At 39.6% G+C, this 27,882-nt stretch overlaps 2 protein-coding genes across 2 annotated transcripts; both read right to left on the reverse strand.

Moving 5' to 3' along the window:
* Window positions 1-26,140, reverse strand: SAMD13 (sterile alpha motif domain containing 13). The gene is made up of 3 exons (XM_032217330.1): window positions 26,052-26,140; window positions 19,983-20,094; window positions 1-144 (listed from the first exon to the last, which is right to left on the reverse strand). Exons 1-3 carry the CDS (start codon window positions 26,102-26,104, stop codon window positions 1-3), a joined length of 309 nt encoding a protein of 102 aa, XP_032073221.1. The 5' UTR covers window positions 26,105-26,140.
* On the reverse strand, window positions 14,578-15,276 carry LOC116508687 (dnaJ homolog subfamily B member 6-like). Its single transcript, XM_032217329.1, has one exon. The coding sequence runs from the start codon at window positions 15,274-15,276 to the stop codon at window positions 14,578-14,580; it is 699 nt and encodes a 232-aa protein (XP_032073220.1).
* Window positions 26,141-27,882: the final 1,742 nt, after the last annotated feature.

Below are 27,882 nucleotides of genomic sequence, written 5' to 3' on the forward strand. Positions count from 1 at the left end.
CTATAGTGAACTGTTCTTCAGATGCTGTGTCTGCAGAGGCTTTACATGATATTCATAGATCTTCAGTGCAGGCCCCAATTTTAATGAAAGTCCAGTGAGTACATCGTTCCTTGTCATCAACAGTAAAGACTTTCCATCAATTTCCTAAAACAAAAATGAATAAAAGCTTAAAACAATCTAGAAATGGGGAATAGGTTCAAAAGCCCTTTTATTGTTTGTTTTTAAAGGTACTTGGAACGTGGGAGATTTTTTTTAGGTTTATCAATAGTTTCTGACAGTAATTCTTGAATCTAAAGGTGTTTTCCCTTCTGTGATGGCTAAGGAGAATTTGAGGCATTTAGCAACCTTCCTGACTTCTTATCCCAAAAATACTGAATCAGGTTCATTGGTCCAGCCAGCAGCCACCTTGCAGGGTTTCAGGCCAAATCCATATGACCACAACTGAGCTCAAAAATTTCTATTGCTAAACAAGAAAAGTGAGTTTTGGCGCCTTTTAAGGCCTTTCTTGCCACAGTTGTTAACTGAAAACACTGCAGTTGTTAAATTAGTAACATGGTTGTTAAGTGAATCTGGCTTTCCCACTGACTTTGCTTGTATTAAGAGCGCAAAAGATGATCTTATGACCTTGGGCTACTACAACAATAAATATGAACTAGTTGCCAAGCATCTGAATTTTGATCCTATGATCATGGGGATGCTGCAATGATCATAAGTGTGAAAAACGTTTATCTGAAAAAATTCTTATAAGGAAGAGAGAAAGCTAAGGGGATTTAGAAAGGTTTAAAGTAAAGAAAGGCTGTTGACACTTTTCTGTTGAAGAAAAAAGAAAGGAAAACTGATAAAAGTAAAAGAAGAACAATGGTAGACTTTCTAACAATTTTATAATTAAGTACTCAGTTGTACTTTCCTTTTTAAAGAGTTGTTAGTATTCCTTTTTAAAGAGAAACATTTTATATCTTACATCTTCATGCTGTTCTGACTAGGCTTCCTAAGAAAGCATAAATCACAATCTTAGTCCCAAAAACTCTTTTATTTATATGGCTGTAAATTATGGTCATTCACAGTCAATAATGATTCACAGTCTGTGAAGAGTACGACAGATGTATGCTTGGGTTGCCACAGTCTTTCAGGGTAATGTTGATAAGCACCCACCTTTATCTCCCTTGAAACGCTGCCACAGATCTAATTGCCAATTAGTTTTGCAAGGCAAAGAGTCAAATGGAACTTCTCAGAGCTTGAACCAACCAGGTGAACTAATTGCTTCCTGAAAAGGCTCAAGTCTGTTTGCTCCTCTTTTATGTCTTATGGGAGGGGCCAATCATCTCCAAGCCTTACTCCCGAGTCGCCCCTTTTTTCTCAATTGTTCTTGCCTTCTGTTAGCAGATTTTTTTTATTTTTTCCCTTCTACAACAGTCATTATATCAACATTGTTATGTCATCGTACCTGTACATGTATATAATATTTCGCTTCTATATTTACACACCTTTATACACAGTTCTATATATATTTATATATATTGTTTTTCGGCTTAATTAATTTTATTCTTCTTTTGCAGCCATTTGTACCAATTGTTCCAAATTTCATAATATTCTGACTCTTCTTTATCTTTTAATTTCAGTGTTAATTTGTCCATCTCTGCACAATCCAAAGTTTTTTTTTATCACTAATTCGTCCGAGGGGGTATTATTTTGTTTCCAGCATTGGGCAAATGCTATTCTAGCTATAGTTAGCAGATGTGTTAATATGTACTTAATTTTCTTTATATATTGTTCTTGCCTTCTGGCAGCTCTGTGCATGCGCACACTGGGAACAGGTTCAAACTGTTCTTCTGCCTCGCTGATGTCAGACTCCAGAGGCAGCACATAACTACCAGATAGCCTTGGCCCCCTCTCTGCCTCCGACGCAGAGACCTCGTCCGAGCCTTCCCCAGACTCCAGAACTGGCCCATGTTCCTCCCCAACCTCCTCACTGTCCGACTCTGTTGCCAGCTCCACAGGCTGCTGGCAGACCACAACACATGCAATGATTTTCTTAAAATTGTTTACCTGCCCCTGAGTATATGGAAGAGGAAAATGTCCACCAACTCAAAATACTATGACAGCAGGAAAAGAAACTGCTAAGGGATGTGATAAGAAGTCTTATCATTTTGGTCCCATATTGGGTAGCAAAATATTGTATATTTACTGACCTATAAACTTTTGTCCAAGCACACCCAGTTCCCCTACAACGCCCAAATTATCCATAAAAGACAAATCCTAGCATGAATAAAATTTGCTTACAATTTGCTGTTTCCCAGGGGAACAAAGTCCTAACTGACCTTTAAAAATGTACAATATTCTGATTTCTTTGTTTTAATTTAAAAAAAAATATTAAAAGAATATTTCTTAAAAAACAAATAAAGTCTTGTCAGTCCTCCTGGATAAACTAGACATGGAACCAGATGAGCTAAATGTACTTTATTAGAAGGCTACATTAACTTGCAAGTCTGAAGGTACAAACTTCCTGCCTGCCACTTTTAACTCCTATATCCATTAGGGCAGGTTTTTTCGTTTACTGTTTACCAACCACAGGTTCCTGCCTCTCTTGTCTGGTTATTTCCTAAGCAGCTTCTCTTCTCCTTTTTCCTCAAGGTTGGCCATGTATTCCATTACAAATCCTTATCACATTCCCAGCAGTGTGTGCTCTCAGCAGAGATTCCTGCTTCTTTCAGCACTTACCCGTGTTGCCCTGAAAAAAAGACTGGGTCTTATTTTCTTATGGGGCACAAAATAAGCACTAGGGTGTTTTCAGGGGGTGTCGTATTTTTCCCCCATGTACAGGAGGCCCACTTCTGCTTGCTCACAGTGGGTCAGGAGGCCATGTGGTGTGTCAGTGCCACTGCCGCAAGGTAGGGGAAATGGAGCTGCCCCATGTACCCTGTACCAGCTTACCTCAGGTTCCCCGCACCCAGACCACCAACATCCCACCACCTGCCTCACTTCATGGCCACAGCACGGGTAGCCCCATCCAGCAGACTCCTACAATGCGCCGGTGTCACAGCCACAAGACAAGGCAGTGAAGCTGCCCCATGCATTCTGACACCATCCTCACCTCATGGTCAAGGCACATCCACAGCACTCAGCCTCCTGCTTCATTTGTCATGAGCAAGCAGGAACAGTGCTGGGGTTCCTGATACACATGAAATGGCCCCTCACACCAGGAGTCTCTTTCTCTCTCTGTGCCGCTGATTCAAAGGAAAGAATCTGATAAGTCCCAGACAGGATTCAGAAGTCAGTGCCTGACCCAGAGAAATGAATAGTTGTCTGCCACACCTATTCATCTCCACCCGCTTTATTGCCATAGCTAGGATGGGGCTTAGCTAATACTGGTGGCTCTCCCGTCCCAAGGATTGGCCCATAGATTCCTCTCCTTTCCCTTCTGCACATCCACATGTCAGGCACTGCACCCAGCTGTTCCTCCTCTTCCTCACCAACCACCTCCAGACTTGGGAACTGTGGCCTCTCCATCTGAGGGCTGATGGATGGTCCAGGCTCCACCTCTGTCTCTATCTCTGACAGCTCCATTCCCTCTTCCCACTTGGAGCTCTCAGATTTTCTTGACACTGGTCCTGCCTCCCATGCCCCCTCCTCATCTCATTCAGCTGCTGGAGGGGCCCAGCGGCCAACAGGCCACAAGAACATGGTTGATGGTGCTGCCACTGTGAGGCAGGTGTCAGGGCATGGATGGCCTGGCTGCGGACACCCTGAAGTAAGCCAGTGCGGGGTGCTTGGGCCAAATCACCACCCCACCTCACGGCCCCCACACTGCAAGCAACCAGGGTGTGGTTAAATTAATTAGGGTGTGTTAAATTTTTCAGCTCTCAAATTCCAAACGTTAGGGGTGCTCAAAAGTTGTGACATGTCTTGGGGATTGTAAAGATACTTTGGTTACTTTAATATAATTTAGATGTGCTTGGTAAATAACTACATTATTATCATAACTTTTCAGACTAGCAATTCCCAAGCAAACAATTCAGACCAAGAAATTCCCCAGTCCCACCAAAGAAGAACATTATTCTGTGTGCAGTGAGCTGAGTAGAAGATATCTTTATCATTTAACTCCAGAGAAAGGCTCAAAAAACAGGAAAACCTGCTCAAGTGATTGCAGATAATCTTGCGTATTTCATGAAGAAGAAAGGCATTGACAAAAGCTCGAAAGCCATTGGAGGAGATTCTACAAATGTTAATACTGGCTGTGAAGGCGGTGCCATGCACTGGGTAGCGGTCAAGCCAGAGCATTGACACTGATGGAGCTGATTGACTGGTCTGAAGGTGTATATGAGCCACCTTTGATGGGCAAACTGACTATAGCAGAAATAAAGAGGTTCATTGATGAACCAATGCAAGTACTACATGCCCAGTCAGTAGAGAGATGTGTGAAACAGAGGCAGCAAGCAGACTGTATGCACATGAACAACGTGAAGGTTATATTAGAGGCCAAGAAGCAAGTCGACAACTGTTGTCGAAGAACAAATCAAAACAAGACTTGAAACTCACTTAAACATTTTTGTAACTCAGATAATTGCTTTCTGATGTTAGTTTATGAATGCATGGATTATTTTTTGCTTAGCTAGATAAGATTAATGCAGAAAAAAACTTTAATTTTTGTAGCACAAGGTATAATTTTGAGAACATAAAGTTAACAATATTTGTGGGGCATATGATCAGACCAGTGGTGGGTTTCAATTTTTTTTAGAACCTCTTCTGTAGGTGTGACCTGCTTTGTGGGAGTGGCTTGCCGGCCAATGTGACTAGGTGGGAGTGGCTTGCTGGCCATGTGACTGGGTGGGAGTGGCTTGCCAGCCGTGTGACTGGGTGGGCGTGGCTAACTTGTAAAATGTGGTGAAAATCACTTAACAACGCTGTTGCTTAGCAACCGAAATGTTGGCTCAGAAACTGGCATTTGAAGCACGCAAGTCTTAAATCTGTCAAGTTACAAGACCCTTGCACCCCTAACCCTTTAGAAAAAAACCCCAGGGGTGTTGAAACTTGACAGCTGTTAGACTTGTGGATTTTAACTCCCAGAATTCCTCCTCTCGCTCTTCATCTTGATGATGTCCAGACGGGCGGGGGGGAGGGGGAGGGACCTGGAACCAGTTCTAAACGGCACTGTAGATTTGTGGAACCTTCCATTGGTTCTCTACAAGACGTTAGAACTGGCAGGAATCCACCCCTGGATCAGACATACATTTACCATACCAAGTTAAAGGTTGTGTAATTGCAAAAAATAAAGCAGATTTGAATTCCTGGCACGTACGGTAATTTTAGAAGCTTCTCACCTCACTGAAAAAAATTGCAAAAATTAATTTTCACCCATTTAAATGAACACACCCTACCAATGGTACATAATGGGCAATACACACAGGAAAGAATGCACTAACGATGGTTTGCCTAGTATGCTTGCCATGAGCTACTTAGGAGTTGAAAGAGGGCCTTTAGTATGAAACTAAAGGCAGCAGCTGTAAGCTGACAGGAAGATTCTAATCAAAGTAATTAAACTGACAAAGATGAGATTTTTAATTTTTCGTTTACAATTTTTAGGGACATTCTGTGCTGCAGAGAAAAGCTGTTCAGGAATACATAGGCTGTTTAAGCAATTTCTTCATTCTGTGGGTGTCAGGCCTCATGAATGACATGTGGAATTACCTCTGAGTAGTTTCTTTATTCTTCTTCACTACAGACATAATCTTGCCAAGCCAAAATAACTATCTGAATAACTATGTACTCTGCGAACTATTAGGTAGGAGTCATTTTAACCCTCTTCCTCTTGACCAAATTTTCCATGCTCAATTGCCTCTTTGTCCTGTAGGAAGCAGCTCCCCTCTCTCCTGGGAATCCAGATCACATTCCACTACATTGGGGTAGGAGAGGGTCAGAAAAAAAAGGTTCACCCACAGGATGTGTACTTACTGACTATAACTGCAAGCACGTGACATAGAGAGTGATGTTGCAAAGGATGTAATTGCGGACACTGCTTGCAAAATTATTGCATGTTTAAACAATGATTATCTGCATTCAGAAATCAAGTATGGGTCTGTACTGTTCCTAAATTAATGATATGCCATCCAGTTTGTATTGACTCTTAGCAACCACAAAGATAAGCCTTTATCAGGATAATCTATTCCAACATGGCCTTTCAGGACTCCAATGCCATTGTAATTGAGTTCATCTACCTGGCTATTGGTGGTTGCCTTCTCTTCCCTTCTACCTCTCCCAGCATTAGGATAACTGTGCCTTCACACAAAATGCCCAGCCCTAGTACCAAAGTCTTGAGTTAGAACTCTGGATTGATTTGCTCTCGGATTCATGATTTTGGCTGCCCACAGTATTCTCAGCAGAAGATTAATCAATTTCACATAGTCTGCTTTTGTTTGCCTTCTAATCTCTCTCCCACCCTCTGAAATGCTCCCTACAATGCTGGGATAATTAACAAGAAAGAAATTAATTATTATATGTATTTTCATTGAATCCCAGGAAGGAAAGAATTACAAGACAGTAAGCAGGCACAGAATGGGGAAAACATCAGACTGTTTGTGCAGCATGCTCAGGGCTGTCAGCCCCATTATGTTGCTTTCAGCACCATTATGTTGCTGTCAGCACCATTAGATTGCTTTTGATGTGTAGTGCCTGCCTACTTTCTTGCCTTATTCTCCAATTTTTCTACTCTGTAAGGTGAGAAAAAGGGGGAAATGACAGGTCAGGCACAGGACAACGCATATTGACTGCAATCACATGTTTGAAGAATGCTGCAAAAGTTGTAAATGCAGGTATTAGTTATATAGTTATTTTTTCAACTTGTCATAACTTCAAATAGTCACTGAAGAAAACAGTAAGCAAGCGAGGACTATCTCTACAATAATTCTTTGTTGTTTTGTAGTGATTGTCTGCAGCCAAATATAACAGTCCTAATTCATGGTAATTCCATATTACAGTCATCCTGAATGCAATGCCTTGAGAAATTTTTGGATCTAGAACTCCTAAAATTTTCACTCATGTATGTGGTTAGCAATTCCAAACATCTGGAAATGATCAGATTTCAAAGGACTTCTGTAGTTTATCAGATTCAACAGGCATAAGTCTTAGCAAGAATCATAAAGTCTGACTAATAAAGCTAATGAAATTGGGTGTGTCAAAGATTAATCACTGGCCAATTTCTGTCCTTCTGAAATTCCATTTAGCTAATATTTATTGTGAACAATTAGGAAAAAATAACACCAAAACATTTTCAACCAAATCTTAAACTTTTCACTATAAGCTCAGTGACCAAAATGTTATGAATACATGCAAGAGTGGATTGCTGCCGGTTTTACTACGGGTTCGCAACCCCCGCGCATCAGGTGCATGCTGCGTGAACGTGCATTATTCAATGTCAATTGTTCTTTGCGCATGCGCAGAACAATTTACAGTAAACTGCACACGTGCAGTCACTAAAATGTAAAATGGTGGCGGCCCAGCGGCGGTGAGGGAACCGGTTCGTGGGCGTGATAGGCCTGGGTTGCTGCCGGTTCTGCGGCCCAGGCCTGAATTCCACTACAGGTTCGGCTGAACCAGGCTGAACCGTAAGCAACCCACTTCTGGATACATGTTGTGGAATATTTCCAATTAACTGTATTGGCAGCATATGCAAGATTATGACAAAATTATGTACCTGAAAGGTAATATTGACAAACTAAGCCTACACTGATTATTTCTGGGTTTGTTTGTTTACTTAATTAATTAAATTTAAATGAGCATCCATCTCACAAAAGTGACTCTGGGCAGTGTAAAATAGTCAATAAAATAACAGGTATAAATGTAACATGCCAGTTAAGAGACCTGCCTACTATAGGCTCGGATCTTTCAGATTGCTGAACAATTTTTTTCCAAACAAATGTCACTAAAAATGCCACGTTATGAATACGAAACACTTCTGACGCCTTCAGTATAATAGTAAAGGTTCCAGTGATTTTAAACATTTGAATATTTAAGCAATAGCATATATTTTCAGCTTGTTTCTAACAAGTTCATAAAATAAACTAAATCTAACAAAATGATTAAACGTTTTATAGATATAGGCAATAAGCTAAATGTGGAACATATGTAAGAACATTTTGCCCACATATGCAAGTTCTCTGATACTTCATAGCACAAGCTATAGGAAGCTCCTAATTAACCAATTTCCTGTTTTTTCTAAATTGGGAAACTATGCCTAGAGTTTCAGAGAACTCTAGGATATTAAACCAGTTTGAAACTTGTTTACAATGTCAAGTTGTTCCAAAGGTGGTAAGACATTTCCTGGTGAATGAAACGGGAAACAATATTTAATTGTTATCTGGAGGCCTTCTTGTGTGTTTTATATTACAAAGGGTGGAGCAAAACAATGTATGTAGTAAAAGAGATAATTTAGACATACTGAGTTATAACACAAATACAGATTGCATAGTTGGGGCAATAAAAACTCTTCATGTCATTTAAGGAAAAAAGGGTCTTGCTTAGGATAAACATCCAAACTCTGATCATGGAGTTTGTCATGATCATGGAAGTAATAGTCTGTTCTATTCTGCACTGATCAGACCACATCTGGAACACTGTGTCCAATTCTGATCATGGCTATATAAAAAGGAGGCTGAGCAACTGGAAACAATGCAGAGAAAAGCAATAAAGTTGGTAAGCGGTTTGGAGGCTAAATCCTATGAAGAGCGGTGAAAGGAACTTGGTCTGTTAAGCTCAAAGAGAAGGCTAAGGTTAAGTTTTCCAATATATGAAGGGATGTCAAAGGGAAGAGGGAGTAGATTTACTCTCCCTAACACTTGAGGGTAAGATAAGAACCAATGGGTGGAACCTTTATAGTGAGAGATTCAAACTTGAACTAAGGACGAATTTCCTGACCATGAGAACTATTAGAAAAAGGAACAGCCGGCCTCCTGAATTTGTAGATGCCCCATCACTGAAGGATTTCAAGAAAAGATCAGGCAGCTATTGATTCAAAAATGTATGAGAATTCCTGCCCAGTGCTTGGACTGGAATCTTCCAAGGTCCCTTCCTGCCCTATGATTCCATGATATACTTCATCTAGTAGATGACATCTACCATTTCCCATGTGCTAAAAGATTAATAAAAGACTTATTAAGTTTGTTTTTTAAAAAATTCTTCTTATAACAATTCTCCATTATCCCAATGAAATGGAATTCATCACCCACAAAGTTGGAAGGTAATGTACCTGGTTCCTACATCTTAAATCATTTACACCAACTCATTTTGTTCATATAAGGAACAATACAGTGGTGAAATTCCATTTTTTTTACTACCAGTTCTGTGGGCATGGCTTGGTGGACATGACAGGAGAAGGATACTGCAAAATCTCCATTCCCATCCTACTCTGGGGTCAGCCAAAGGTGGTATTTGCCGGTTCTCCAAACTACTCAAATTTCCACTACCGGTTCTCCAGAAATTGTCAGAACCTGCTGAATTTCACCCTTGGAACAATAACCCTTTTAGGTGCATGCTTTCTATGCAACAGCCTCGGTTGTTAGAATTGAGTAAGAGAATGCGCAGATGTCTATCCATGGGTAATATGCAGTGGACAAGTAGTGTGTGTTATGTGAACTAATCCAGTGGCCCCCAACCTTTTGGGCACCAGAGACCGGTTCCATGGAGAAAGATTTTTCTGCAGATCGGAGTGGGCATGGTTTTGCATGCATTGCGCGGATGAAGCTTCATTTGTTTTCATGGCCCAGTTGCTGGCATGCCATGGACTGGTGCTGGTCCATGGACCGGGGGGTTGGACCCCTGGACTAATCTGCATTTAGTTGCCAGGCTGATGTCCTTGCTTACCATAATTAATGCTTGTCACTGCTGGGAGACTCAATGTGATTCAATACTTTCTTTCTGGACCACATTCACTATTTGATCAATCTCCTATCCCAGGGAAGGTAATTCTTACATATACAGTATTCAATCTTTTCACCATCAATTGTGATTTTGACATGTCCATTTCTCACAGTGGTCATGAGCTTGGTTTTTTTGATGTTCAGAAGGCGGCCAAAATTCTTGATTTCCTTTTTAATCCTTTTGATGAGATTTTTAAGGCCTTTTTTGTTTTCCTATTTGGTTTGAGAGGAGAGTTGTTTTTTCCAGCTTATTGTTGATGTTTCTCCAGACATCAACAATGTGATGAAATGATCAGAAGGAAGCTGAACTTGAAGAAGCAAACACTTTTGCTCCTCAAGTTCATTTTCCTTTTGATCATTTCTACATACAAGCTGAATAAAATAAATGGAAGAGTGTAACCGAGCCACACTTTTTAAAAAAACATTGAACTAACTAATATCTCCATATGGTGTTCACACAGTAGCTTCCTAATTTATGTATAGTGACTGCACCAACCTGACCAGATATGTTGGCACACCCAGGTCTTCAAGGGATCTTCACAGCTTGTCTTGATTAACCTAATCAAAGACTTTTGTGTATTCAATAAAGCAAATGTAGATGTTCTTTTGAGATTGAGATTTTTTAAATGATAGACTTGCAGTATAATCACAAGTCTCATGACACCTTCTTAAACCAGCTTGATCATCTGATAATTTGGCAGCTGGCTCATTGGCCACACAACTTCTTCCTGAAGAATCGCTGATTCTATTTCCCTTTCCTTATCATCCTGGGCAGGCTGGGCCTCTTTGTTACTGGAATTCAGTTTTTTTCTATGTTCTCGCCATCTGTTCCTCACATCTTCTTGGTCAGACAGTTTTTTCCTTTGCTTCTTTTTGATTGTGCTTTTATGAGCAGTAAATGGTCTTTGCATCTTTTTTATTGGCACATGTGGAATTTTGGTATGGCATGCAGTCCTTTCTTACGCGTTCCTTAGTTTGGTAATGAAACATTTGCAAGAAAACCATCAGGCTCAGAGAGCCTCAAAGACCCCATATCTCTTCTTACTGTCTGCAATGCTAGTCCGAGTAAACTTTGTTGTCTTACCTTGCTTCTCTTTGGAAATTTACATTCAATCTCTTGCTTCCTCTCATTTGCCTGCTGGTTTGGTTGCTTTCCTTTGCTCAGTTATTCTGATTTCATCCAAGAGCTACTCGCGCTTTTTCTCTGGCTTCTTGTATGGTATGTGTTCAAACCATTGCTTCAATGATGGTCAATTGAATTTCCTGTACAGTACATCTGGCATCTTCTCAGCAGATGTCCAGCAGTTCCAACTTATTTTTTATTTCGGTTGCATAGGAATTATGGAGATGTCTAAACTTGCTAGTATGGTCTTTTTGATGTTGCATAATTTCACTCTGATCTTAGCCACCAACAATTCATGATCTGAACTGCAACTGACACTGATGTATCTTGACAGCAAGGACTGCAAGAGACCATTGATGGATGCATAGAATATAGTTGATCTGATTATGGTGCAGTTTGGTATTGTCCAAATGTATAAGTAATGCCTGTGCTGTTTGAACCAGGCATTCATAATTCAAAATCAATTTTCATGGCAAAAATTAAACCAAATTATCACCTGTATCATTCCTCTCCCAAGACCTAATCAATCAATCAATCAATCAATCAATCAATCAATCAATCTTCTCCCAAGACCAAAGCTGCCAGTGATGCCTGTTTCTGATTGATTCCCAACTTTTGCACTGAAAGCATCCAGTGTGTAAACAATGTCTTTTTGGGCACTTGTTTTAGCACTTTTTTTGAGCTGGCATACAAGCTGTTTCAAGCTCTGTTGCACCAGTTGCTGGAGCATAACGTGGACAATTATGATGTTGAATGGCATAGATTCAGATGGTCATAATATGATAATTCATCAAGAAACTTTCCACTGCTTAGGCAAGTTTCTTGCTTGTGATAAATTCCATTCCATTTATAACTTATATATAATGAATTCCTCAGAATAGAAATATCTGTTGTCTATCCAGTGCTGCTCACTGTGTCAATGAGGTCGATTTTCAGCCTGGTCATTTCCCACTGGATATCCAATTTCCCTTGGCTCATGTCTTGGACATTCCATATAATAAAATAAAAACATCAATAACAATAAAAAGAAACCTAATCTCACAACTGAGAGGCTATTCCAATACACAAGTTACTCTGGCTTGGTGGAAAGTTTCCCCCGTTTCCTAAATACTATAGGGAAGGCTTGAACCACTTCAGGAGTAGTAGTATTGCAGAGAAAAATGGCAACCGAAAAGACATGGTTAGTTTGGTCCCTGGAGGTGACAGTCTCTTTCTGAGGGAACATACAGTGGTTCTGACCTACTGAATCTCATCATGTGAGCAGAAGTTATTGGCCGAAGGTGGTCTGAGCTTGAGCTATAGCCTCAGAAGGGGCTATGGGTCCAGAAGCACATCCAAATTGCAGGCCAACTGCACCCAGGAGTATAAACCTTATTCAGAGTTCACTGAAATTAGCAATCCTTCAAACTCACAGCAACTTTATGCTGGGACTGATTTCCACCCTGTTCCTCCAGCAACCATCCTCTCCAATTTACAACCAATACATCACCACCTAACTATTGTGTCAATCATTAGGTCAATAGAAGGACCCCCTTTCTACAGGTAGTCCATAACTAACATGGTAATTGGGATCAGAAACTCTTGTCGTTAAATGGTCATAGTGAGATGCCACGTGACTCTGCTGACTTACAACGGCAATTCTGGCAGTTTTTGCTGCAGTTGTTAAATGAATCCTGTGAGGCCCTTAAGCACGGCATCGTACCACATGCAAATTGCCACCTGCAACCTTTTGCCAGCTTCCCCACAGACTTTACTTGTCAGATGCCCAGCAGTGAATGTCGCAAATGGTGATCCTGCGACCATAGGATGCAGCCATTGCTGTAATTGTGCAACATGCTTGAATTGTAATCATGTGACTGCAGGGATGCTGCAATGGCCACAACTTGGAGGACTGGTCATATGTCTTCTCGTTCAACGCCATTGTAACTCCAACTAGTCAGACTAGTTCTTGTTAACCAAGAATTAGCTGACGTATCTATTCTCCTGTCTGTCCCCACTCTTACCAAGATCCAAATGGGAATACTTCGATTCACTCCCTCTATAGCCTTATAATCTTTCACTTTTCCAATTTTTTAATTCTTCTTTTCTTGTCCTATCAGTACAATTATTCTAGCCTTCCAAACACAGCAGAAGTTTTCTAGTAAAGTAATCCTCATGATGCAGAGCTTGCAGAAAACCATGTTTAGCTCTTTTCCAGGCATAGATTAGTACTCTGGGAAGCAGGAACCTGAATCTCTCCAACCTTGGGCTCTTGTCAGCAATTTAAAAAATGGTATATGCTCTGGCAGATACAGCCAGCCATAGCTATAGTGGAGTCAAAAAAGACCTGACGCACAATGTTTGCTGATGATGATCTTCTTTTAGGCCCAATCAAGCACAGAATAGCTAAAATCAATCCAGTCCAATTCCTCTACTGTTTTTCCCAACACTTGGAAAATATAATCTGCTCTGGCTAAAACACCGACCACTAACAGCTACAAGGCTCAGACAGGACTGCCTCTAATATTGTTTGAACCAGTGGGATTCAATTTTTTTTTTACTACCGGTTCTGTAGCCGTGGCTTGGTGGGCGTGGTGTGCTTGGTGTGGCAAGGGAAGGTTACTGCAAAATCCCCATTACGTCCCAATCACCTGGGACTTGGGAGGCAGAGAATAAATGTGGGTGGGGCCAATCAGAGGTGATATTTACCAGTTCTCCGAACAACTCAAAATTTCCACTACCAGTTCTCCAGAACTTGTCAGAACCTGCTGAATACCACCACTGGTTTGGACGGTCCTAAAATCAATCCATTTCATCTCTACTTTTTCTTTTCGGCTGATCCAAATTCTTGTATACTTTATAATAGATTGCTTGTTGTTTTTATGTTTCTTTTTATACTTTTTAGAATTTTTTTAGGTTTTTTGTTTCTATATTTTCTAACTTTTAGGATTTTAATTTTATTTCTGTATTTTTTTTCTTTCTAAATTTTCTGTACCCCACCATCCTTATGCTGGTCTTGAGCCAAAATAAAGGTAGATTGAATGATCAATCATGATATTTCATATAGTCCACACCAGAGGTGGTTTTCAGCAGGTTCTGACCAGTTCTGGATAAACGGTAGCGGAAATTTTGAGTAGTTCGGAGAACCAGTAAATACCACCTCTGACTGGCCCTGCCCCATCTATTTCCTGCCTCCCAAGTCCCAGCTGATTAGGAGGAAATGGGGATTTTGCAGTAACCTTCCCCTGGAGTGGGGTGGGAATGGAGATTTTACAGTATCCTTCCTCTGCCACGCCCACCAAGCTACACCCACAGAACCGGTAGTAAAAAATGTTGAATCCCACTACTGGTCCACACAACTTAAAAGTCACCAAGTTTGAAAAAGACTGTTCTAAAAGGTAACCGGCATAATTCCCAAGTATTAGTGTATGTGTATGCCACATACGCGAGTGTCCCAGATCCTGGGAAGAAATGTATGTCAATCTGCCCACATGCAAAATATAGGACATTTTTAAAAATAATTTCCAGCACAGCAGCTGTCCTTACCTGGAATACCCTGAAAACGCTTCAGTGACGGATTGGTTCTTCATCTTTTTCAACACTTTCTTTGCCATTCACTATCGTTCTCTTTGTGATGATTTTCTTGCCATCCACAATTTTGCTGGTTGTGATGATGGAGCGGAATTTGCCATTTTTGCCCCTGTTTAGAGATGTGATGGAGGAGCGGGAGCAGCTCCTTGGGATGTTAGAACCAAAGGAAGTGAAACCAGTTCCTACGATCGGGGAAACGCCCGTGATAGAAACCGAAAAGCTCCTGTCAATTTTGCATCTACTTCTGCGGGGATTTAGCTGAAGCCCAGAAAAGTCTTCAAACAGATTGTCAAATATATCTTGAGAAAAGGAATCCATACCCATCTGTACGTTCAGCTGTGGTGCAAAGAAGCTGAATTCAGGGTCCACCTGTCTTCTCCCACACCCTTTGTCCCCATGGCCACTCCTCGGCACATTTCCAACCCTACCGTGCCCTCCTGCAGGTTTGTTTTCATTTAACTTCTTTTTGCTGGATTGGTCGTAGGCATCCCGTTTTTTAGTATCAGACAAGACTTCATACGCTTTAGAGATTTCTACAAATTTCTTCTCAGCTGCTTCTTGGTTTCCTGGATTCTTATCAGGATGTACTTTTAAGGCCAACTGTCGGTAGGCCTTTTTAATATCATCTGCAGATGCACTTCTCGATACTCCTAAAACCTCATAATAATTTACCATCTTCTTCAAATGTTGATAACAACAGGCTGGTCTGAGACAAGTAACTGAACAAGGTTTAGAGGCCTTTTTGGAGCTCTGTCAGTCTCACAGTTGAAGTGTAAAATACATTTGAAAGCAAACAAAAGAAACATACACTCAGAAATCCCTGACCCATAATACTGTTAAATATGTGGTATTTCTACATGCAGTATCATGTCAGGGCTTTTGGTAATCTTAACTGGGGTAATAACCAATCGGCTACAGAGAAGAAAACTGTTGATTTCAAAATTATTCAAACAGTCCCCTGATTGTGACATCATCACTAGATAAGCTAAATAACCGTTAGATTTTGTTCATTTGCATACTGCAGCCCCATTGGCTCTGGGGTGGCTTTAATTTATCCTACAGGCAAATCAAATACAAGATATGAAACTATTCATATTATTTCACAAACTCATCCCAGCTTATTACCAAAACCTACAAAACTGTAAATATCAAGCAGAGGTACAGCATTCTGGCAACTGACTTGGCAGTTTTAGTGAACAGCACATCTATAGGTAATTTTAATCAAAATTTGAAATTTAATCTCCGTAGTCTCTTTTTTACACTGGCATGAAAACTTGGAGTTGAATGGGGCACAGATTTTAACTGAAAGGAATATTTCAGGTATATATATACATACATACATACATACATACATACATACATACATACATACATACATATATTTAAAGTCACAACCCCTGGTATGCCCAAATATGGGAGGAAGGTCACACTTCCATATATATATATATATATATATATATATATATATATATATATATATATATATATATATATATATATATATATATATATATATATATAGTTTTTGCCTTTTTTATTATTGGCTTATGTTTCCATTTTGTGTATTAAAAAAACCCCGTTCCGTTTGCTGATTTTTCCTTTATACGTGAATGTGTAACTTTATCTGCCTGTGAATTTAAACATTAAATGACATTTGAAGAAAATAATTAAGTGCATGTGCAGTTTTAAATAAATATCCTGAATTTACATCTCTTGATCCCATTTCCTAGATAGCCTCTTTCAAGTGCTGTTTTAGGAAGATGAGTGTCATGCTTTTCAAGTTTGTTTCTAGAGGAATGTGTATGTTTGTCGTCAGAGATATTTACTTTAACCAGCTTAGTGGAGGGCAGATCAGCAGTGCCTACACACGTATACCCTGTCACTCCTAAAGGTACATAATGGTCTCCGGATTTTTTGTAACTTTAATAGCCAAACATTGCAAGAATTCTGTGATGTCCTGTCTATGGAGATACTCAATCATCCAAGTCATGGTTGTCCCAAAGATGCTTTTATCAAAGGCAACTGGATTTTCTTGAGTTTTTTCCCTTGAAAATATTTTGCTTCTCATCCAAGAAGCTTCTTCAGTTCTACAAAAACTACCCTGTTTCCCTGAAAATAAGACCTCCCCAGATAATAAGCCCAATTGGGCTTTTGAGTGGATGGGCTAAAATAAGCCCTCCCCTGAAAATTAGCCCTCCTCAAAAATATTGTAACACAACAGCAGCCATGAGGTGACCCTGCTCGCTGCCTCCTGCACCTCAAAAATAATAAGACCTTCCTGAAAATAAGGCCAAGCACTTATTTTGGGGGTCAAAAGAAAATAAGACCCTGTCTTATTTTCGGGGAAATACAGTATGTTCTAAGTTTTGTCAGTTGAAATTTAATCAGTCAGAAGAGGTTTTTTTAAAAAAATTAAACATGGATATTATAATTTTCAAAAGATTCTAATATAGGAAGAAACACTTTATTAAAATGGATTTTTAAATCAATCACAGAAGGCAACGATTGGTTTAATTACTGCAAGAGAGTGCACTAAATACGCTCAACCCCAATAACGTAATTCTGGGCAGTAAACATCTGACCTGTTTTACAAAAGAAAATCCTCAAACAGAGTCAGGGTAGTAGAGTGATGAAGGTATTTAGAAGTAAAAAATAATAAAATTCACATAAAAATCCATACAAAAATAAACACAGTTAAAAAGACAACCCCCTGTGTGGATCTTCATGCTAGCTGAGAGAGCCAAGCCTTAGTTCTGCAAACTCAGCAAAGTGAGAGCCAGCCTCACCTATTGGGACAACGTTCTCTATAGACCTCGATCGTTAAAGTTATGTAACTAATGAAGTCTGCAACATGAACCTCCTGCTTGGCCAGGTGAGATGAGTTCGACAAGGAGTCCCAGATTCTAGTCCAATTTCAGCCATGGCAACTTACTGGCTGCCTTTCGACCAGTCACTCTCTAACTGTCTAATCTAATTGACAGGGGTATTGTGGAGAAAAAACAGAAGGTAGGAACAGTATGTATGCTACCCTGAGCTCCTGCACAAAGGGTGGATTAGAAACGTAATAAATAACATAAAAGTGTTATTTTAAAAAGCCGTGCAAAGATGTTTTTAAAAAGCTGTACTTTACACAAACAATGTCTTTTAACATAAGTTTCGGTGATAATCTTTACCGTATTTTTCAGAGTATAAGATGCACTACCCCAAGTGGGTGGAAATGTCTGTGAGGGGGTGGAAATGCCTGTACGTCTTATAGAGTGAATATTGTGGTGGTGGTGGTGGTTTGGTGTGGTGCCCATCAGTTGTTCTAGAATAGGCCTCAGCGGCGAATGAGCGGTGGTGAACAGGTGGCGGTAGAGAATAGGTGGCAGCAAATGGGCTGCAGTGAATGTGCGGCGACGGAAAGCGGTGAATGGGTTGCGGCAAACGGGCCATGGCAAATGGGTCACATGAATACCGGATGGAGAGGCAGATTTTTTTTTCTTGTTTTCCTCCTCAAAATCTAGGTGCGTCTTATAGTCCGGAGCGTTTTATAGTTTGAAAAATACGGTTAATGCAATATCAGCTGCTGAACTCCTTTCAATTTATGATATGCTAAAACAATCAGGGATTGAACTGAACTGAAAGTAAGATACTCACAAGTGCAAAATGGGGAGAGTGCAGGCATTAGCAAGCATGATTTTCAATGATTCGTTTTAATCCAGCACTGCAGAAGCTGATGAAATATTAGCATCGTATGCCTGGAACGGATCACAAAGCCAAAAAATGAAGGCCATGATTTGGTGGGATCAGGACTGTCTGGTGTGTGTGTGTGTGTGTGTTTGTGAGCACGCATGTGTGTTGTCCTCAAATAAATTAAGATGGTCCTATATCTTTTATCTGCATTGCATCTGTCCCACCCTCCCAATATCTGGGAAGTGGAATGACTCAAGTTATCAACTCCAATTACGCCAAAGTAGCCTTTTAAATGTTACTGCAGCAGCAATAGATGATACGAGAGAAAAGTGACTCCTGTAATAATGTGTAAAATGCAAGAAAGGGAAAGAAGGAAACATGAAACATCTAAAAACTGAAGGTTTGGTTGAAATATCTACAATCCATTATCTTTGAAAAGTTGGTATCACAGGACAACAGCCCCATTTGAACCCCAATTTATCTAGATGAAAAGGATCTTTGTTTCTTTTAAAATAATCTCGGTATTCATAGTCTGTGAAATTTATGTTTTCCCCATTTCTGTACTTAAAAACACCATTTTCCTTATGGTTAGTGGTCTTACCACCATCCTACCAAGGAGTTAAAGGAATCCTTTCCAAAATATGGACAAACTACATGGGCATTTAGCACATAGCATCAAATATACAATTTCCTTATGGCTTCAGGTTCCTGTTTCAAACCTTGGAGCTGATGCCAGTTCCATTACTCATCCTGCTGTTTTCCCTGCTGAGTTTCTCAAGCAGTAAAATCTGAAGGGTATTTTAAAAAGAGCACTCAGTTAATAATGAGTACTGAGGAATAACTGCTGAATTAGCAGTTTTTCATTAGACAGCCATAGCACCTAGTGGCAATTATAGGTAGTCCTTGACTTACAACCATAATGGAGCCTGCACATTATGGTCCTAAGTCACGACAGTCATAAAGCAGATCATCCACATGACCAATTGAATTTAATGAATTGTTTTTGTGGTAGTCATTAAGTAAATTCACTATCTTTAAATCCATTATTCACTATGGTGCCTTCATGCCAAAAAATTGAGGTAAACAATGTTTTTTCAGCAAAAACATCATAAATCGCAGTCACTTGGCCACAGGATTTTGAAACTGAGTTGTAAGTATCTCTGGGGAATCTGTCATAACTTTGAACAGTCACTAAATGATCAATTGTAAGTCAAAGACTATTTGTATGTAGTGAAAAACCTGTCACCGCCTCCTTCTCCCTTTCATTAATTTCAGATGTGTTGGTGCCAACCTAAGGAAGTCTGTCAAGGGAATGGAAGAGTACAGACATTGTTCTGGTAACATTGTGTAGGTGATTGACATTCCCTACCATGTAGCTCAATTTTAAAGTGCCACCTATTCACTCTTAATTGCATTCCTTGAGTGTTTATTTTATTTACATTAAAAAAGCATTGTTGCTCTTTTCATTTATGAGTTCAGAGTACAGGCAGAGGGTGTGTGTGTGTGTTTGTGTTTCATTTTACTCTCGTAACAAACCTGTGGTGTACATTGGTCTTAGTACAACTGGTCCAAGGTGACCCAATGTTATTAAGAGGAGATTTGAACCTGTATCTTTGCAATGCCAAAAATATCCTTGTAATGGTACCTACTCTGAAATCTCCCAAGCTGGAAATTAAAAGTAAAAAGCTTTGCGCAAACAGATTTACCTGTTGTTGAAAAGCATTTGCTTGTTCTTCAAAGCCCACTGTTCTGAAATAATTCACCACATCTGTGACTGCCCAGTCAGCCGGATCAGGAGGTCTTCCATTCTCTACCAAGCTACAGAGTTTTAAGAAATTCAAACAAAAATGAATCTTCGGCATGGATGTACAAACTAGCACAAACTAGCTACACAACTGTACTCAACTCAAGAAAACCATCAGGGGAAACCATCTTGCTTGTTGATATAACCATCTTTTAAACCACCTTCCCTGCGTGTCCACTTTCTCTATGTCTTTAGAGTCCACACTAACCTCCTTGAAAGCTTAAACAACCATTGTCAGTTTGGTAACTGTTGGACCAAAAACCTACCTCCCCGGCACGTGTAGCGGTATTATCTCTACAATACATGGCCTACTTTCACCACTGGTCTGCTGATACCTTGTAGTACCCTCCAAAAAACTGCCTTGTGGAGATACTGCTTCCTGAGTGTCCTTCCAGATCTTTTTAGGCACAATGTACTATCATGCAGGTTGGCCAGAGTGATGGCATAAAAAGTCTCCAGGCAGAAATATTAGGGCTGAGGTTTTGAGCCTGCCTTATTCCAAATCTAGCTGTTAAACTGCCAGACACACCACACATGCACACAAACAAAATAAAGGAAGTTATAGGTAGAAAATATATATAGTTTTAATCCTATAAGCATGAAATGAAAAATTGTATCTTACAGCAGGGTTCGTGTTAGGCGGTTCCACCACAAAACCGCGAAGCCCTTATCCGCGCTGACATAAGTGCGGAGGGCAAATCCGCGCCGTTCGAAGCGCTAAGGAAAAACGCGACCCTACCGCGATGACATAATCGCGGAGGGCAAATCCGCGCCTTCCGAAGCACTCAGCACCCTAAACCTAACCCTAAACCTAATCCTAAACCTAACCCTAAACCTAACCCTAAAGCAAACCCCTAAACCTAATCCTAACCCTTACCTTAATTTAAATCGGCTTTCTGCCGCCGCGCTGTTTTAAAGCACCCTTCCGTCGCCGCGCTGTTGTCGCGGTGGTGATGACACGCGGTGATGACGTTGTGGCTTTAGCAACGCGGTTTTATCACCGCTATTTTGACAAGCGCGGTTTTGTCGTGCCACGGTGTTAGGCATTCCTTGACCTGAATTGAGTGAAGATGAACTTTTTTCTCCCATTAAGCAACAGTAAATGCCAAATGTTTGGGTGCAATGCCTCTTATAACGCTCCCAAAGTCATGTAGTGATCTTCTTGTTTGAATTCTGCTCTTCCTAGTCCAAGTCTGCTATACCACTTCCTAGCAAATGTTGTCAAAAAAGCATGGAGTAATAAGGAGCCTATGGCAGTAAGCACACATGCTATCTTTATTGTAAATGCCAGACGGCCCTTTTATTATTACTTTCCCCCAATAATGCAGTCTTATGAAGACTAAGCAACCTAATAAATGATCTGAATAAAGTTTAGTATTCAGCTGGTCAGAACTGCACCATGCCTGCCTCCAAAACAGAGATTGAGGACTGACAGTCACCTCATTCCTCAATTTAAGCCCAGAGTATTTCCTCCGACGTCTGCATGATTCAGAGCAGGGATGGAAATGCAGACTCTGTGACAGACAATCGGGTATATTCCAGCTGAGTTCACAGCAACACAGTTGCTAAGCGAAACATCATGTGACTGTGGTAGACTTAAGATGTCATTTTCCATTTGATTGTTAGGTGAGACATCTGGTGTTTTACTGCCAGCTTCTCCGCTGACGCTATCTATTGGACGCTAGTTGCAGAATAAGCAAAATAGAAATCACCTTTGCTCTTTTTACTTTTTCTGCTCTATTTTCTTTCTTTTAGTTCGTATTAGTTTTTACTATTGCAATTACTGTATAGTTTTTAATATAATTGTTTTTAAAGGAAATGTTTTTCAGAATTGCCATCCAAATGGTATGTAAGATTTCTTACTTCCTGCACTTCTGCAGTTATGCAATCTGTTACCCTTATAGAAACATACACAGATGCTTACACACATACCCAGTGCAATTTCCTCTCCCTTCTGCTATTTGCCCTTTCTCTGCTGTTCTTTGCAACAATCCTTTTTAAAATAGTTATTGCAACAGGAAGCTCACAAAGCACACCTTGTAAGTCTTCAAACAGGAATGTTAATAGCAATTGCCCAATTCCAGATGTACAGTCTGAGCATCATCTGTATGTCACCTCTCTGTTAATCTAAAACTGATCCATGCAGATTTCGTGAGTAAAAAGATTATTGGCATATTCCTATGCTAACTTGGTTCACACATGGGTATGAGACATAATTTTTAGTTCTCCAACAGCAACCACATGTTTGGATGCTAAAACCCAATTCTTTCCATGATCCTAGAGCCACCTCACTCAATGTAGTAGACAGCAAAGCCAAAAGTTAGTGATAATAGGAATTGAAATCCTATACATCCAGAGAATATCTGGTTACATCAGGCTAGTTTAGAAGTATGAAACTAAGTAGACTAACTTTATAAAAAGACCTTATATAGTGCTAGTGAAACAGTACTCTTAATTTACTGAACTTTATCCAAACTTTAGAATGTGATTCCACCCAACCTATATGTTAGGAGTATCCAAGGTCACCCACCCCCTCAAGAATAATATAATAATAATTAGATGATCACAATTGGCTTAAATGTGTGCCTTGGGTTATGTCTATTTACTTGGTGATTGCTCTAATTTAATTCAGTGGAATCTACTTTTGAGAAAATGTGTACCAGATTTGAATCCAACCAAATCACTAGTTTTGAGGATTAGTTCTGCCATTACTATACAAAATGAGAAATACAGAGACCTTTAATTATAAGTGTAAGAGATTAAATGGGCTCTGTCTTTGAGTAAAAGTGCAATGATGCTACGTAGGTGTCCCCCAAATTAGTTGTAAAATAAAATCGAAAATGAACCTCCATGATAACTCTGTAGCAAGAAAAATAAATCTTAATTCCCCACAATGTTGTGAATATACTGTACATGGGAGGTAACCTGAAAATGTATCTATAAGGCTTACATGATGTAATTTCAGGTTCCATCCACCAATGTACAGTTGAATACAGGCTCACATTTCTACCATGTGCTACTTTGTTGCTACAGCGACACCTACTGGCAAGCAGTTTAAAATACACCTAAAGGAGGCCATGAATTCTTAAATTCATTTTCCACCTGCTTGAGGTTTTTTCAAATATATTGGGCAGAATGGACAGAGTCCCCTTTGGGGAAAAGAGCGGCATATAAATGTAATAAATCAATCAATTAAATCAATCAAAGTTGAAGAGCTGAATTTATGTTATTTACCCTGTCACCTAGTATCTGACACCTCCAAGTCTTTCAAGAGGAAAGACAACTTAATAGTTTCAATCCCCAGCCTCAGGTGCTGCTTGGATTTTTTTTCTTGCTTGATTGGCTATTATGCACACGGTATGAAGAAAAAAAGATAATGGAAGGGGAGAAATGCACGTTTTTTTAAAAAAAAAAATCTTTTGCATAGTTGAGAGATTGGAGGGTTGTTTTATTACAATACTCAAAACATGTAACCATTTGAGACAAGCATGAAATTATTTTATGCCTTGTTATTTTAGATATGTGAACATTTATTTAATTTAACAAATTTTGACAACTGAATTTTAGTTTTTACAGCGGGAGTTGTACCGCAATTTATATGACACTATACCACAGCTTATGTTTTCTTGTAACGTTGCTGAGCTTGTGGATGGTTCTTCCAACTGGTAAGAATTCTTGCCCTTCTGGTATCAGGGTGATCAATACTCTTATCTGTTTTCACCATCCAAAACAGAGTTTCAACATTTTGTTCTTGGGGCCTACAATACATATGGGTAGTCCTCCACCACAATTGAGCCCCAAAGCGAAACAGTTGCTAAGTGAATTCTGTCCCACTTTACAATCTTTCTTGCTGCCGTTGTTAAGCGAATCAGGCCCCACTAACTTTGTAAGGTCGCAAAAGGTAATCCTATGACCCTGGGACACGGCAACTGTCATAAATATGAATCATTTGCCAAGCCTTGGAATTTTGATCACATCACCATGGGGATGTTGCAATGGCTGCAAGTTTGAAAAACAGTCATAAGCCACTTTTTTTCAGTGCCACAGTAACTTTGAACAGATGGTAGTTGTTGTGCACACGTGCGCAGGTGGGTGGCCACGTACGCATGTGCACGATACCGCACACGATTTTGGCACACCTTTAGAAAAAAGTTAGCCATTACTGTACTGTACTATACTATACTATACTATACTATACTATACTATACTATACTATACTATACTATACTATACTATACTATACTGTCATGATCCCTGTTGCCAATCTCTGTCCTGCCTCTATCTGCCTCTCTTCTGATTCACTGCCGATTAGTGGGGTACTGATTTTATGCATGCACCCAAAATGCTTGGATTAATCACTCAATTGTCGCCCCTTATTTTATGCATCTCACAAGCTGGCAGAGAAACACACTTGCAAAGCAGGGGGCAATAACAAGAAAGGGATGTGTCTGGTTATCATGTCTCGGGTGACTTCCTGTGCTCCTTTTCCTATATCTCGTGCTGTCATTGATTTTTTTTTTTTAATTGCTCCCTCTATCACTTCAAATTGAGTTTTTTCCCCCCCTTAGGGCTCCTGCCCTCTTTTTAGTTATATAAATAACAAATGCTGACTTCTAGCTTTCTCTGTACTCTTTTCTGCAAGCAATGGAAGGTGAAAGTGGGGTTGACCCTATCATTCCATTGTTTCACTGTTGAACAGGTACGCTCTTCCTGTACTGCTGATTAAGCAATCTTGTGTTACTGAACAATTTTGACAGATTATTACAACAGCACTGCTATATTTGGCATCTTAGAGAAACCACAGTGAAATGGTGGCCAATGAGCCAAATCAAGGCCCACTGAGGAGAGGACTGTACCCAGATGAAGGGAAACTAGTCACATTTGGCTCCCACCTACTAGCAATCACCTGATTATATTTACAAATTAATGAGACTCCATAACAAGGTTAAAACACTGAGGAAAATGATTGCTTTCACACCATGATAGGTTCCTCTGTTATGGGAACAAAAAAAAAACCCAGATGAAAATGGGAAAAGTCCACTTCTTCGGCCACTGCAGCAATATCCAGCCACATTATAACTATTCAAGAGAGGGAACGATGGCAAAATCGCTGAGATGCTCTTCTTTCATCCTCACGATTTTGAAAAACCTATTAGCAGCAGGAGGAATGCCAGCTTTGGAGTCAGACATTTCCCTCTTACAACCACCACTAGAATTTTGTTTGATTGTGTTTGCAGAGAAGGAAACAAATGGATACCACATGAATTAAAATTACAGATGAAGCAGAGTATTAGCAATTATCTTTTATCTCCCTTTTGTGTGAAGAGGATTATTACTTGATACTTGAGGACTGGCAACAGCTTGGAAGATACAAGGGATGTCATTATTAGTCACCTAGAGGAAACCTGGTGGGCTCATAGCAAACCCTGCATGTTCTTAAGTGGTAGGTAGTCAGCATGAACTACTCCACCAATCTTTTTGTTTCATAACTGCTGATATCCCCCAATACATCCCTTGGTAAACAAGTTCTTTAAACATTTAGAAGAGTGTTTCTCAACCCTGGCAACTTGAAGATGTGTGGACTTCAACTTCTGGAATTCCCCAGCCAGCATGCTAGTTGGGGAATTCTGAGAGTTAAAATCCATACATCTTCAAAGGTAAGAAACTCTGCCTTAGAAGATATACTTAAATATGCATCAAAAGGTTAGGATTACAATTGAGCCTAGAATAGACAGTGATGATATAAAATACTTTAAAGCAGAGAGATGCTTCAGACATGATGTCCCTAGTCCAACAAAGATTTCAAAGTCAGAACAAACTCCATTTGTACTGACTATGTTGTGAAGTTAGCAAAATAACATTCTAGCGATCTTTCAAGATAAAACTACAGCTGTATACTGGTTTTGGTACCCAGAAGAATTAAACTTCAGCTCTGTAAAATCAATAGACAACATTTAGGAGGACCACTTACTTTTCTATGTCCAGCGATCCGTTTTCCTTGTTTTCCATGTCAATGGACAGCATGGAGATGTCAATGGGATCTTTTATGTCAGGAACTAAATCAATAAAGAAAAAAGGTCCATATATTTATAAGGAATTGTAGTGAATGTTGTAGAATGTATTAAATCTTGCTTTTCCTGAACTATTTTTAAATAGAGAGAAAGAACAGACACAAGAGATTGTCACACTGCATAACTTTAAAAGCAACTTCAACGAAGTTTAAAGAAAAGGTCTTTTAATAATCAACAAAAAGTTTCCAACAGGTTGCATATTAATACATTTCAGTAAGGATTTTCTTAGCCAGAAAGATAATGGAGAGGTTTCTGCAAGTTATTATCTTTTATCCATTCTCCAGTTAGGAAATGCACAAGTGAAAAACTGGCGCTGGAGACTTGTCATGAAATCAGCACCTCCATTTCCACAAAATGTATTTGTATTTTTCTTTAAAGTTCATCTTCTTTTTCAATATTTTGCCTCTATTTAACTTGGTGCTCTGGGCAACTGGATGGGCTCCCCCTGGCAACAGGTTTGACAACAATACTGAGGAGATGAATGAAATATGGGCATTGATAGCAGGCTTTGTAATGACCCTAAGAATAAGAAGGCAGAGAAAGCATGCAGGGTGTCCCTTCTGGAATTCTTTCTAACTGCTTAATAGCAACACCGTGAGTTATATCAGTGTTTTTCAACCTTTTTTGTGCAAAGGCACACTTTTTTCATGAAAAAAATCACGAGGCACACCACCATTAGAAAATGTTAAAAAAAATTAACTCTGTGCCTATATTGACTATATATAAAGTAATTTTCCCACGGCACACCTTACACTATGTCACGGCACACTAGTGTGCCGCGGCACAGTGGTTGAAAAACACTGAGTTATATGACCAGAGGATTGGGGGTGGGCTGACGAACAAGGCAATCAATACTGACACAAGTTGCTGCCCCTCTGCCTCCCTTATAGGGATATACTGAATTGGTTTGTTGTTGTAGGTCCTGGTCAGATCTAGTCCATTTTCAAACTTGACTGCTTTGACTCATTTTGCTCTGACTAGTTTCACTCCCACATCACATTTGGTCCCACTCTATTTTTGGAGAGATATCCTGATGACACATAGACATAGCTCTAATTCCCTGTACATAATTTCTTTCCAACATTCTATCGGTTAGAAAGAATAAATATGGGTATAGTTTAGCTGTATGGTAACAATATAGACCTCTTCCAACAATAGCCTATTCCATTCCATCAAAATTAAATATACAGACAATCCCCTTTGGAGGATTGAAGATAGTTATTCCAAGTTTCCAGGTGAGATTATCCCCAATAATTGTACTGATATCAGTCTGAAATCACATATCTGAAAGGTAACCTGATTGGAGAAGATTGTTGTAAGCCTTCCTGATTTGCCTTAATAATTTCTGTTATCTTTTTCAGTATCTTTTCTAGCTGTCTTATCCTTTCCTAGCTTTGGTGCCATCACTGATTGAGCCTGCCAAGCAAAAATAGATTGGGACTAAGGTCTTTTCTACAAGAACATTTCCAGATCCCATACAAAGTATGCACTAAATTTAATCTTTTACTACAATACTTGCTGTATTGTCAATCAATGTAATCAAATAATACAATATATGTAATATGAAATTAATTTTTGTGTCCTCCAGTCTAAGAAGTGAAAAAGAATGAGGAGAATTTAGAAAAAAGTATAGTGGTGCTTTTTAAAAAATATTTCAAACCTTTCTTCCCCACCCACATGCAAAAAGATATGTGTTTCATATTTTTCCATTCAAAATGTTGCATATGGGTT

Source organism: Thamnophis elegans, chromosome 5 (genome assembly GCF_009769535.1).
Source record: "Thamnophis elegans isolate rThaEle1 chromosome 5, rThaEle1.pri, whole genome shotgun sequence".
NCBI classification, from domain to species: Eukaryota; Metazoa; Chordata; class Lepidosauria; order Squamata; family Colubridae; genus Thamnophis; species Thamnophis elegans.

What these genes read in the sequence shown, in the direction of transcription:
- LOC116508687 (XM_032217329.1), bottom strand. Translation starts at nt 15,276, where the DNA reads ATGGTAAATTATTATGAGGTTTTAGGAGTATCGAGAAGTGCATCTGCA.
- SAMD13 (XM_032217330.1), bottom strand. Translation starts at nt 26,104, where the DNA reads ATGCTGTCCATTGACATGGAAAACAAGGAAAACGGATCGCTGGACATA. An exon ending in GGATCGCTGGACATAGAAAA is followed by an intron (nt 20,095 to 26,051) that starts GTAAGTGGTCCT and finishes AAAACTCTGTAG; the next exon opens with CTTGGTAGAGAATGGAAGAC. An exon ending in CAAATGCTTTTCAACAACAG is followed by an intron (nt 145 to 19,982) that starts GTAAATCTGTTT and finishes TTTTTGTTTTAG; the next exon opens with GAAATTGATGGAAAGTCTTT.